This window comes from Myxine glutinosa, chromosome 10, assembly GCF_964187855.1.
Source record: "Myxine glutinosa chromosome 10, kmMyxGlut1.1, whole genome shotgun sequence".
Taxonomy (NCBI): Eukaryota; Metazoa; Chordata; class Myxini; order Myxiniformes; family Myxinidae; genus Myxine; species Myxine glutinosa.
In genome coordinates, this window is record NC_136270.1 from 88,537,270 (window position 1) to 88,551,206 (window position 13,937).

Below are 13,937 nucleotides of genomic sequence, written 5' to 3' on the forward strand. Positions count from 1 at the left end.
TCTTAAAGACTCGAGACTGGCCTAATGGTGGCAAAAGATCCATAACAGTGATATTGTTCAATCATTCAGCAATCAAATACTCTTGCTTTTATAATCGCCAAATGGTTCGACACAATATCCACAAAGGTCCATGCCAAATTGAAGTTGTTTTAAAATGAAAGTATAATTTATGGATCAAGGTAGCGTTAATACAGAATTTCATTCGATTAACGGTGGTGAAAGCCATAATAATATTTAATTCTGTAACACAAATATATTCTGCAACACAATAACAATTACAAACGCATGTTGTACGTGGCCCTTGCCTGCTTGTCCTCCACAGTCTTTGTAAGGGAAGGGAATTTAATTACTGTTGCACTAAGGACCTATCTAAGTGTTTATATGAGTATGCATTGTCATAAGGGACAAAGGTTTGGCGACAGGGGGGACGACGAACAAAGGAATCTTATCCATAATCCCTGCACTATTTAGCACGCCCTGATCCCCCATAGCGGGGACACCAATACAGCTTATCCCGACAAACCGGACTAACATAGAACTTATTACAGGGTAGATTCCCTATCACGACAGTCGAAGCATGTTACCTATACAGATCTACCTGGCTCTAGATATTCCTTTACCCCCGGACATAACAATATATATATATATATGTGTGTGTGTGTGTGTGTGTGTGTGTGTGTGTGTGTGTGTGTGTGTGTGTGTGTGTGTGTTGTGTGTGTGTGTGTGTGTGTGTGTGTGGCATGTCCTTGCTCGGTTCCTAGTGTTCGGGGAAGGCCGACACATCTGCACAATTCATTTTCTTTGCTTGGTCCTGGCGGTCAGTTCAAGCGGCCGCATTTTCCTTTCCCTGGCTAGTTGTTGCTGACGGTGCGGCGACTGGGTGCCATGCCGTGTGGGCTTGGAGAAATCGCGTGCTTTGTGGAGTGACGGGCTCGGCGACCTGTGCTGCGGCTGGCGGGTGAACAAATGGCGCACCAAGGCCTGGTTCCTGCACATGGACTTCGCGCCAACCGGTGTGCTTTCCTGCACAGAGACGCGGGGGGCTGGGACCATCCGGGACGATCAAGGGGACCAGAGCTAAGTAAACAAACACACATTATTATTTTCACATTTATTTTTCCCCTTGTGTTATATACGAGTCTGTGAGGAGGGTCCCTCGATTAGGAATTTTAGTTTATCATTCATTCTTTTGTTACCGGCATTTCTTTCAATAAAGCCGGTATTTATGCATTATACAGTAATTCTTTGTCAGTTTGAATTGATTACCAGGGTCGAGGATGTCCGGTGGGATCCGTACAGGCAAGAGCTTCGCTGCCCTCATCCCCCACACGTATTCACACCACTATTGGATTGAACGCCTTGGAGTGTTAAGCTCGATCGGCTATCCGTCCCCAGGGGTGTTCACCCCGGGAACACGACAATATCATGTATGTTTTGATCCTTTCAATGACCTGTTCTAACATGGTATAATGTCATGCACGTTCTGATCCTTTCAAAGACCTGATCTAACATGTTATAATGTCATGCATGTTCTGATCTGAGATGTTATAATGTCGTGCATGGTCTGATCTTTACAATGACCTGATCTAATATGTTGTAATGTCGTGCACGCTCTGATTCTTTCAATGACCTGATCTGACATGTTATATTGTCAAGCATGTTCTGATCCATTCAATGACCTAATCTAACATAAATAATAGTAATAATAATTGGCAATAATAATAAGGATAATAACATGGTAAGAACCTTCCTACCCATTCCTACCCCGTGCCGTTCCTATAGTGAGCGGGTGTACTAGTTTAAATGTTTTTGCTTATTGGGTCACATAATTAGTTCACCAATCAAAAGCTAGTAGCTAATGGTTTTTTTTCGATCTATAGCTCAAAAGTCAAGGCTGCATAAAATCATCAATTTTCATTTTGTATTTCTTTTAAAAACTGGTTTCGTTTATTTTGGGAATACAGAAGAAGAAGAAGAAGAAGAGGAAGGAGAAGAAGAAGAAGAAGAAGAAGAAGACGTCTGAATACAAACGGACGCGGCCGGGCTTTGTATTTTCAGATGCTTTCTAGTTCATTCTGTAAAACGACAATTACAAAATGGCAACCTACAGCAAAGGCCCTGGAAGCATGTGTCAACCAAAGATCACACCGAGCTGAAATAGGGGAAAAAATTATTGGAGTCCGTCCTCAAATTGCATTGAATAGAACAGAATAGACCGAAGTAAATAGGAAAATTGGGTGGCAAGTCGTGTGTGGAGTATCTTCCCTGAATATGCCCCCAGCCATGATGTTTATGTAATATGCTGAAACAGCTTTGGTCATTTTTTCCCCCCTGAAATAAAATGAAACCCATTCGTCCACATGATGATAGCATATGATGTATGTGCGCATACATGGGGTTTTTTGTTCTATTCGATGTGCCTGTATTAAACCGATTAGTCTAGTAGGAAGACTAGGTCCCCCTGCACCCCCCGGAGATATACTTCTAATCAGTGTTTCTAGATTGGAAAGAATGTGTAGAAAATGACTAGCTATGGCCCCAAGCTGAAAATATGTCCCACATACCATTTTTATGCAAATTACTGCTGCCATTATCAAAAAAACGATTTTTGACATATCTCAGCCAATATTGCAGATAATTGAAAAATGAAGGTGTCTAGACCCATGTTTTGAAGGGCATAGATCATGATAGAACTATTCATAACATGATTACATGTGTCTATGGTATACTAGTATGCTAATTAGTGCTTTATTTACAAAATAATCACAGTTTTACGAAATAATAGACTCATATTAAGGTCCGTCTACACAGACGTTAACACAAAGTTTTATTTTTCTAAATATTACAACTGTCAAAATAGTCCTAGCACTCAATGTGACCACTCTTCTCTTGCTTGTTTTAGATAAACATCATTAGCATTAGTGATTCTACACTGAGTCAGTCATCATCATTTTCATCGAAATCGTCAGAGTCAAACTCTTCTTCTCCTTCCTCTTCCTCCTCCTCTTCGTGCTCTCCTGTGTTCAGAAGATCCACCAGTGAGGTTGGTAGGATGGGACCACTGGACCACATTGGTTTCAACAGTCCTTCATCAGTCCTTATCCATCCTTGCTCCTCATAAGGTTTTGGCTTTTCGATGATAGGTTGATCGGCTCTTTTGTACAATGCTACGCGGTGGTTCACACGCTGGATGTGCGGCTTCAGGGCAGACTGGCATGGAGGAAGGCGAGCCAGATCAACCTTGGACTTGGATGTGAGGGTCTTGTCCTCTCCCACCATTTTTCGTAGCAGCTTGGCACGGACAATGTCCACTGATGACTCGCGACTCTGGCCGTACATCACACAGGTGAATTTTTCTAACTGCCTCTCCACCTCAGGGTTGGCATCCCAGTTGTCACCCAGTTCACCGAATGCCCTGTGAAACCTGGGATTCTTCTCCAGCTTTTTCAAGGGCCCGACTTTTCCCTTCCCTTTGAAGGCACTGGTGCAGTCTTCTCCGCTGAACACATAGTACCCCAGGAGAGTGGCACAGTAGTCCTCTCCCAGGGATTCTGCCAGCTCAGAGACGTTGACAAGTTGGCGATGCTTCCCTGACCCTGTATCCAGGTACACCGTCAGCTTGATGTTGTGGGCATGGTGGAGCAGGATCAGGAGGATGTCTGTGTCCGGTGTTCTGACTACAGCGTTCTTGTATCCGATGGTAGCAGCATGATGGAGGTACAGAACCACCCTGGTATCAGTCTCTTCCTGGTTGCTGTAGATCGTGGGGAGTTCACGTACCTCGACCTGAAACACAAAAAGGCACCGCATTTCAATCACCAGTCACTGCCAGTTTCAGATCTAGACAAACATCACAGGTAATCACCTTTTTTTCAGGAAAAATTACAAATTGAATCGCCATTCACGAAGGGCTTTCAATTTTACCTTGCCATTCGTTGAGGCAAGTTGGTGGGCCTTCCCCTCCACGATCAGCACAGCCATCTCTGTTCTCTCCAGCCTGGTAGCTGCCTCTTGTCCACTCCACACTTTCAGAAGAAGCTGGCACATCTGCTTTTTGTTGTCGTCATTTGCAAGGAACATTTTGAAGTCATATGGCTTCCTGGTTGCTGGTTGCTTATTCAAGTTGTCCCACTCACAGTGGAATACAAGGTTGCCCTCTCCTGTCACAATTTGTGGTGTACGATAAGTTGAGACTTCATCCAGGACCTTGGCGAGAGCAGTTTCCAACTCCAAGGCGAAATCGTAGCTCTCAGAGTGTCCAAGCCTGTGTAGTATTGTGGTGAGCTGTTTGCTTCGGAACAGGTGCCTTACAGTCACACAGAGGAGAATGTGCTTTGGTAACTTCCATTTTCCATCTGACACTGCACGGCACAGATCTTGTCCAATGGAGAAGACCAGACGCTTCACCTTTTCTGTCTCGATGCCCTCCTTGCCAGTCATTAGCACGCTGAGAAAGCGGACAAGGTCTGGAGGTAGGATGTCTTCAGGATTGAGCTCCATGTCTTCAGCTGTTGGTGGCCATGGTTGGTCTTTACACTCTCTGAAAGCCTGTAGAATACCCTGGCGAAGTTGGAGGGCAACATTTTGGTTCTTGTTTGTGCTTCCGAGTGTGAATGCTCGTGCGAGAGCATTGGAAACTGTTATGTTTGAGCTGTGCACAAGCCAGAAAGAAATGACATCACATTTGTCATGATCAACCTTCGTGAAGTGGATATGCTCCTTGATTGGGTCATTCTGTAGGCGTTTCAGTAGTTTCTCTGACCGATAATTTGAGTTCTCATATCCATTCAGTTTCAGTTCCTCGACATAGAGCAAGCGCAAGGAAGAAAGCTGTAGAACTTTATTCTGCTGGATGACCTGGGTTTGAATGTGTTCCAGTACTGAGTTGAATGCCTTTTCATGGGCGGCTGACATGCAAGCCTGCTCCTTTGGTGCTTCGGCTCTGTGAATCGCACGCTCATAGTTGTAGAATGGTGTGCGGAAAGCTTTAAAACATGACGGATGGTGTTTGGCCTCACATGCAAAGAGGTCTTTGTTTTTCACCTTTCGATGGAGTCGATAGAGACCCATTTTCTCAGCCCGTGTTTCGATTTGCTCCCATGCATTTTCTTTGTTTTTAAAGGATGGGAAGGTTGTAGGCCTCTCAGTATTGCGATGAGCATCTTTGGTCTCAACTTTCTCACAAAATATACACTCTGGCGGGAAGATGGGTTCAGCAGAACCTCCTGGTTTACGAGGAGAGTGATGCCATGATGAGGTTGATGGCCCTGGTTCTGTATCATCTCCCAGACGATGAAAGTGGCGGACAAAGTGCTTATAACACTTGCTGTGATATCCTACTCTTTCTAGGTCATCAGGAAGAGTTGCCGGGATCTGATCACATACTGATTGCATACGACATGGGGAGTCATGCGGTTGGTTGAGACGTCTATCCCGGATCTTTTGAAGCAGTTGCAGTTTTTCTGAAGCAGATCCTTTAATTTTACGGAGGGGCGTGAAATCCCCATGATCAGACATGGATGGTACATGAAGGATGCATGTAGGAGGAGAGCTTTGGGCTGCAGGTTCTACACTCCGTTTTCTTTTGGGCATGCTTGCTGTCGATGTCTACCATCACTGTTAAATGACAAATAAGAAATCACGAATGATGTTAAAAGTGCCTGTGAAAGGAGGCTCTGAGTTTTCAGTGAGGTAACAGAGGTTCTGAGTCATGTTCTACACTAGGGTACTTTTTAGCTGACTAAACCATGTTTAGTGGCATCAAAAGTGCTAATAGCTAAAACATCTAAATTCTTCCACACTAACGTTAGCTATCTAGGCCAATGAAACATTGTGCTAAGTTACTGTAGCTAGCTCAGCTGTCGTGCCTCTTTCTGGTTCAATTCATATACAGAAGTCAACAGATATGTCTCATGTTTGGCATTAACAAAAGTTTAAGTTACACCGACATTAGGAACATACTGTACATAGATGAGGCTAGCTTTAACGTTAGCTAACATGGTGCTAGCTGGCTCAGCTGTTATTCTGCCTGTTTATGATTTCATGCAGAAACTGAAGTCAAGAGTGTGAGTAACATTATAGTTAGCATCTTACCTGGCTAGATTGGAGGATGAATACCAAGAACAACACACAGATGGAATGGAAGACTGAACTTTCAACTGAGGTATTCAATAACATCAACGTTACCAATTGATACGAGCGCGCGACATTACCAATTGATACGAGCGCGCGAGCGCGCATGTTACATGGATGGAAATGTAAAATGGCAGCTATAGCAGCACTAATTTGGATCTCTAGTCTGTCATTTCTGCACTGTGATTGGATAACATAAAAAAATATGTTTGGGAGTTAACAGCAGGAGTTGGTAGATTTTACGTGGGCTGGGTGAGAAACCTTTAAATAAGCAAGTGAAAATCTCTCGCAATACAAAGTCAATGGTGGGAAGAAAAGTTGAGTGGTACCAATGTTACTGCCAATGTCCCGCCCCTATGCAAGACTCAGGAGCATCTTGTTGACATTTAACCTTGAAAATACCTGGGTTTAGACCCCTTATGTACCATGTTAAGTTATCTGCAGTATTAACGTATCCTTATCATTTGTAAAACTGATTATTTTGTAATTACAGCATTAATATGCATACTAGTATACCATAGACACATGTAATCATGTTATGAATAGTTCTATCATGATCTATGCCCTTCAAAACATGGGTCTAGACACCTTCATTTTTCAATTATCTGCAATATTGGCTGAGATATGTCAAAAATCGTTTTTTTTATAATGGCAGCAGTAATTTGCATAAAAATGGTATGTGGGACATTATTTCAGCTTGGGGCCATAGCTAGTCATTTTCTACACATTTTTTCCAATCTAGAAACACTGATTAGAAGTATATCTCCGGGGGGTGCAGGGGGACCTAGTCTTCCTACTAGACTAGATGGAGAGACAAATTATGAGGTGGGAAACCAACCTTTGGAGTCTCTGTCGACCATCTTCATCCGTATGTCCCGCACACCTGCTGAGCTTGCCCTGAGGGCTCTGAAGGTGCCTCTGTTGTATGGGGGGCATGCTGCGAGTAGCTTCTGCTCCCCCAAGATGTCTCGGATGAGGAAAGATGCAGTTGCTCCGGCTCTCTGTGACAAAAACAAAAACTTTGCAAAATAAGAAGAAAAAAGATGGCATGAAAAGAAGACGTTAAAAGGGAGGAAAGGGAGTTGGTTGGTGGTTCGGAGGGGAAAAAGCGAATGAGATATATAAACAAAAATAATCTTTCGTTGGGTAAAGAAGATACCTTCGAAAACCGTGAGAACGGTAGGTGTGTGTGTGTGTGTGTGTGTGTGTGTGTGTGTGTGTGTGTGTGTGTGTGTGTGTGTGTGTGTGTGTGTGTGTGTGTGTGTGTGTGTGTGTGTGTGTGTGTGTGTGTGTGTGTGTGTGTGTGTGTGTGTAGATATAACAATCGAATGATTGAAGTTTATAGGTATTTAACACAGTAATATTTTACAATCATCACCACATATAATTTTTAAGTAAAAGTGCATTCGTCGAGGTTTACGTAAGGTACAGCATTTATTTAATCTATTGTCACTGCGTATGCGAGACCTGTCAGGAATACTTACCTGGGAATCCTCAGGTGAATGAAGTTCCACTGATCGCTGAGCTGGTGCTGTGGACTCTTGTAGTTCTGGAGGTTCCACAACGCCTTGTGATGGAATTCGGTGAGGCAGATAGGTCAATATCATCCTGTTTCTGTCTTTGGTTCCATCCATCCTCTCCAATATTTGGTCTCAATTAATTCTGGAAAAAACAGCTCTCCGGCCAAAAAAGCACCAATAAGAATTACTCTCAAGGCCAAGTTTGCCTTTCGTGCATCAATCGTCAGGACGTGTCCGAATCGTTCTGAGCACGCAGAGATTGCGCACGGACGCTTCTTGTCCCAGGCAGATTCTCTGCCCGTGTCCCTCCCTATCCCTCCCCATCGTTTGCCAATCCCTTCCCATCTCGATTCAATTCCACTGTTTTCTTCGCTCATCGAACCCTTCCAATTATTGCGCAGACGCCTTTTAATGTCCCGGAATTTTAGCATTGCATGAAATTTACCGACTTTATTATATTAAAACGCGTGAAACATCAAAATGCTTGCGATGCACTTCGAAGCTGAAAAAATGAGAAAAATATACAGAATATAATAAGTAAAAAATATATAATGGGCTAAATCTGCGGTTTAAATTTAATAATCATGAATTAATAAGCATTTTGCATTCGTTGTTCGATAATGAATAATGTATTATATCCATTTTACACACATTATTACATATAATTATTCAGACAATATAATTCGCGGCGCAATTCGAAATTTCCAACAAATGTTTATGATATTTGATGATACATATCAGGTGAATGTGATGATATATATTCATGTTTTGAGTCTATATTCAAATATTATCAGTGAGGAAGATGTTCAAAATGTTATAGGAACGAAGTACTGTACGACGAATAAGACGAGAAATGCCAATTATATTATCTTTCCACATACAACGACATATAATCGGTAAGGAAATATTATTTTCTAAAATCGATTGAGGAAATTAAAAATGAAAACCCTGGCGTATCAGGGATTATAGGTGAAGGAGATAGGTGATAAGTGAAATAGGTGAAAGCAGTCGGGCAGGCACGTCGCGGCGCTTGGACATGGTGGGAAGGTGTGCAGGTGAGGACATTGAAGTGGCAAGAGATTTGGAGGATGGGGCCAATATTGTTGAGTTTCCTGTTGCGGGTAACGTATGATGTGCTTCCGTCACCAGTAAACTTGAGATTGTGGGGGTTGTTGCAGGAAGAGAGATTTTCTTTGTGTGGAGGTTTGGGAATAGTGTAGCATGCACTGAGTGCATGCCCAGTAGCATTGACAGCAGGAAGATACAGGTGGCGACATGATCAGGTGCTGGCGGTGGTAGTGCAGATGGTGCAACAACAGGTGCTGAGATCGAGAGAGAGAAGATTGGATAAGGAGACCAATGGGTTGAGAGGTGTTGTTTGTCAAACAGAGGTATATATACAGTATATATATATATATATACACAAGTTTTGACTTTTTCAACATATTTCAACATACAGCTATTTGATCTTCATATCAACAATATTAATAGATAAAGGTGATATAACATAACAAATATCATGAAACATTTACATTTTGTAGTCCATTGTATAATTTAAATACACATAAATGCAAATTTCGCATGTGGAAAAAGTAAGTACACCCTTGGCTCCAAAAGGTGGTATTGCCCCCTTTGGCAGAAACAACCTCATGTAGGCGTTTCTTATAACTGTCTACCAGCCTCTGACATCGACTGGGAGAAATTTTTGCCCACTCCTCCATGCAGAATTCCTTCAGCAGTGCGATGTTTGAGGGGTTTCTTGCATGCACAGCTCGTTTCAAATCCCCCCACAACATCTCGATGGGATTTAGATTCGGGCTTTGACTTGGCCATTCCAGAACCCTCCATTTCTTTCTTTTCAGCCATTCCTTGGTGGATTTACTGTTATGTTTAGGGTCATTGTCATGTTGCAAGGTCCACCTTCGGTTGAGCTTCAACTTCCGACAGATGGCCTCACATTATCCTCAACACCCTCTGGTACAATGAAGAATTCATAGTGGATTCTATGATGGTGAGCTGCCCAGGCCTTGATGCAGCAAAGCTGCCCCAAACCATAATATTTCCACCACCATGCTTTCCAGTTGGTATCAGGTTCTTGTGGTCAAATGCTGTCTTTGGTTTTCGCCAAACATGTCTTCTGGTACTGTGGCCAAATAGCTCTACCTTTGACTCATCTGTCCAGAGCACATTGCTCCAGAAGTGCTGGTCTTTGCCTAGGTGTTCATTGCAAACTTTAGTCTTGCCCTGATGTTCTTTCTGGACAGCAAAGGTTTCCTCCTGGCACACCTCCCATGTAGATCAAATTTGTGCAGCCTCTTTCCAATGGTAGACTCGTGCACTTTGACATCAACAGTGGCAAGAGCTACCTGTAGGTCCCGTGATGACATTCTGGGGTTCTTAGAGACTTATTTCAGCATCTTGCGGTCTGCTCTCTGGCTGAACTTGCTGTGGTGGCCTGGCCTGAACAAGTTGGAAGTTGTTTGGAATCTTCTCCACTTGTAGATGATCTTCCGGACAGTCGAATGATTGATTTCAAATTGTTTGGAGATGTTTTTAAATCCCTTCCCAGACTCGTAGGCATCTATAACCTTCTTTCTGAAGGCCTAAGAGAGCTCTTTTGATCTAGGCATAGTGACGCCGCACACTTCAACAACAAAGAAAAAACCAAACTAAATGTCTGAGGTTTAAATAAGACAGGTTCCTCCAAGATCCTCTCTAACGATGTTCTAATCATTTGCACCTGAGCTGGTGCACCTGATTCTAATTTTAGGTATTTGAAGTAGTGATAAATGTAGGTGTGTACTTACTTTTTCCACATGCGAAATTTGCATTTGTGTTTATTTAAATTATACAATGGACTACAAAATGTAAATGTTTCATGATACTTAAAACCACCTTTAGAGGCCATTTTTCCCCGCAAAGCGGGGGTTGGCCTTTTTCGGGAACCGTGGTTGTTGTTGTTTTTTGGTCCCCTTTTTGAAGCAATGTTTTACGGCCGGATGCCCTTCCTGACGCCAACCCTTTTTGCCGCCTTTAACGACAAACAGGGAATTACCAGTGAACTGGTACTCAATGTTATATACTGGTACTGGTTATATACTGAACTGGTACTCAATGATACTTGTTATATTATACCACCTTTATCTATCAATATTGTTGAAATGAAGATCAAATAGCTGTATGTTGAAATATGTTGAAAAAGTCAAAACTTTACATGGGGTGTACTTACTTTTTCACATTCCACAATATATATATATGCTGTTCGTTGTTTGCGGATTAGGCGGTTTCTACTGTGAGATGTAATCCGTGGCTGCTGCTCATTATTAAAGCAGGAGGTGCCTTTTTGCACCCTTTGGTCGATTTACAAGACGACTTTTGTCCTCATTGGTTCGAATTTTTGCAGTATGCCGTCCTGATGAGAACGGCATGGTGTTGAAGTCATGTGGACTCACTCCTATGGAGAAGGGGTCCAATTGTATGACCATGCATTCTGGCCCTTCGGGGTCAGGATGCATGTGTTTTGATTGACCATGTGCTTCAGCCTTTGGGCTGAGGTGCATGTGTATGTTAATGGGACAGTCGTGTTGGACTGTAAGCCTTGGCCGTCGGGTCAAGGTGCACGTCCAAAACTGTTTAAATGTTATGTTCTATCCTTTGTTCTATCCTTTGTGACACTAAATCTATATTTAATTAGCTTTGTAAACATCCAGGTTCATGAATTGTAGACTATTGAAGTTTGTGCATGAGCCGTTTGTGCTCAAGTAGCCATGTAAAGGTTGTTTTTTTTTGGCGCCAAACTGGAAATGGTGTTGCTGCTAACTACGGTGTCGTTTTGGTTTCTGTAATGTCTTTGTTATAAAGATGCGGACACGTACATAGGATCAAGCACCATCTTTATTTCAGGTAACGGCAACACAGGCCTCACTCGGCCCCGCCCACAGCGGCCTCACTCAGCCATACACGGCACTACATTCCTCCCTCCTTAAGTCTCACATCGTCTTTCAAATATACTGGTCGCACAATGCGTCAAGAAGAAACACGCGGGCATTGAGCCGTGGACACGACCGGCGACGGTGAGGCATTGGAAACAGATGACGGCTCCACACCAGAAACCAAACAAGGCTCAACCGAAACCGGAGGAACATCCACACCTCTCTCACTGCCATGAACATCCGGCTCCACAGATGGATTGGCAGCTTGCCAAAACGTGGTCATGGGCACCTCAATGGATGAGGACACATCGCATGGCGACACGGAATTGGTTGTATGTGAATGACCGGACACGCGAACAAACAACTGATTCACATGATGTTTCCAGATAAGCCCGGCCGAAGTACGAATAAGGTCGTTCGCCGGACCGAAAACTCGGACCACAACAGCCGGCATCCATTTCTGTCGGTGTACATAGCCCCGTGCCATAACTGGCTGGTCCACTGTGAATGAACGAACAATGGTCGCCGTAAAAAAACTTCAGGTGCACCAGGCCGAAGCAAATCCAGGCGTGGCCGCAACTGTCGGCCATACATGCGGAGTGCAGGCGTTTCCTGTGTAGTAGAATACACTGAATTACGATAGGCCTGCAAAATCACATCAACCCTACTCTGCACGGATCGAACCGCTTGGCCTCTACGCAAGGCATGTTTTAACGCTTTGACAAATGACTCAGCCTGGCCATTTGTAGCTGGGTGTTAAGGCACCGACCTCAGGTGTTTGATACCATTAGCACGCATGAACACAGCAAACACCTCAGACACAAACTGCGAACCATTATCCGAAACTAAAATCTCCGGAATCCCCTGTTCGCAAAAATAATGCGCAGAAGCTGCACAGTGTTCTCTGCCGACGTGGGCTCCATTATAGCTACTTCTGGCCACTTTGAGTAAGCGTCGATCACCACCAGAAACATGCGGCCCATGACTGGCCCTGCAAAATCTACATGAACTTGCTGCCACGTTCTATCAGCAGGCGGCCATAACAATGACACATGTGACGGAGTATCAGCATCAGTTTGACACATATCACATGCTTTTACCGTCCACTCGATGTCCGCATCAAGCCCGGGCCACCACAACAAACTCCGGACTAAACTCTTTGTTTTGACCAAACCCAAATGACCCTCATGCAACTCATTGAGACAGCGCTGACGTCATCATCATGTCGCCCCGCCATTACGGCGTTGGTGTTCAATTCTTGTGAACCCGCTTGTGGCTATACATTCCGAGTGCCGATTTGCATCGGCGTCCACAAGTTGTACAAATCCATTTAGAGTCAGCAGGCACCGGTTGCCGCTCGCGTTCCTTACGCTTTCTGCGGGCTTCTTTGGCGGCATCTAGATACGACCCTTTTCCGCGGAGTCGCATCGTGTATGGATCAAGCTACGTCATTTCGGTCGATCATTGGACAGAGCTTGTAAATTGTCGAGCGGGATGTCACATTCTTTCAAATGTGCACCCAGTGTATCCTTGAAACGCAGTTTGGGCCGGCCCACTGATCTCTCTCCTTCGTGCAGTTCTCCCATAAAAATAAAACGTGGGATCCTGTCTGCGTCCATCCTCAACACATGGCCGACCCAACGGAGCTGGGCCTTTTGCAGGGTGCATGCGATGGATTGCATTTCAGCTCGCTCGAGTACTTCTGTATCCGGCACGAGATCAGACCAATGGATGCCTAGAATTTGTCGAAGGCATCGGGAGTGAAAGCCATTCAGTCTGCGAAGGTGGCGTGCATAGCAATTCCAAGATTCGGCTCCGTACAGGAGAGAGGGGATGACAACTGCTTTGTACACGGCAAATTTTGTGTTCACTTTGAGCCCACGTTCTTTCCAGACTCTGCTGCGGAGTCGGGCAAACGAAACACTCGCTTTGCGGATTCTTTGGTCGATTTCCTTGTCCATGGTTGCGGTATTCGATAAGCACGTGCCCAGGTACGTGAATTATTTTGTGACTGACAATACGTGACCCCCGATCGTAATTGCTGGTTCAACGTACGGGCTTCCCGGCGCTGGTTGATACAAAACCACAGTCTTTTGCAAACTGATAACCACACCAAACGCCTCCATGGCCTCAGCAAAACGGTCAACGATACGCTGCATTTCCTCTTGTGTGTGGGCAATCAAGGCTGTATCATCGGCAAACAGCAGGTCACGTATTACCATGGTCTTGGTCTTTGTGTAGGCTTTTAGACGTCGTAGGTTGTAGAGGTTTCCATCAGCACGAGAACGGACGTGTACGCGAGGCTCCAGATCGTTCGAGGCATGCTCGATAGCTGCCGCTAGATAGACCCCAA

General features: G+C 44.2%; 1 protein-coding gene across 1 annotated transcript; it reads right to left on the minus strand.

Annotated features, from left to right (window-relative positions):
- Positions 1-2,810: 2,810 nt before the first annotated feature.
- On the minus strand, positions 2,811-4,009 carry LOC144894154 (uncharacterized). Its single transcript, XM_078786235.1, has 2 exons — positions 3,925-4,009; positions 2,811-3,786 (listed from the first exon to the last, which is right to left on the minus strand). The coding sequence occupies exons 1-2, from the start codon at positions 3,979-3,981 to the stop codon at positions 2,938-2,940; spliced, it is 906 nt and encodes a 301-aa protein (XP_078642361.1). The 5' UTR covers positions 3,982-4,009; the 3' UTR covers positions 2,811-2,937.
- Between the last annotated feature and the right edge of the window lie 9,928 nt (positions 4,010-13,937).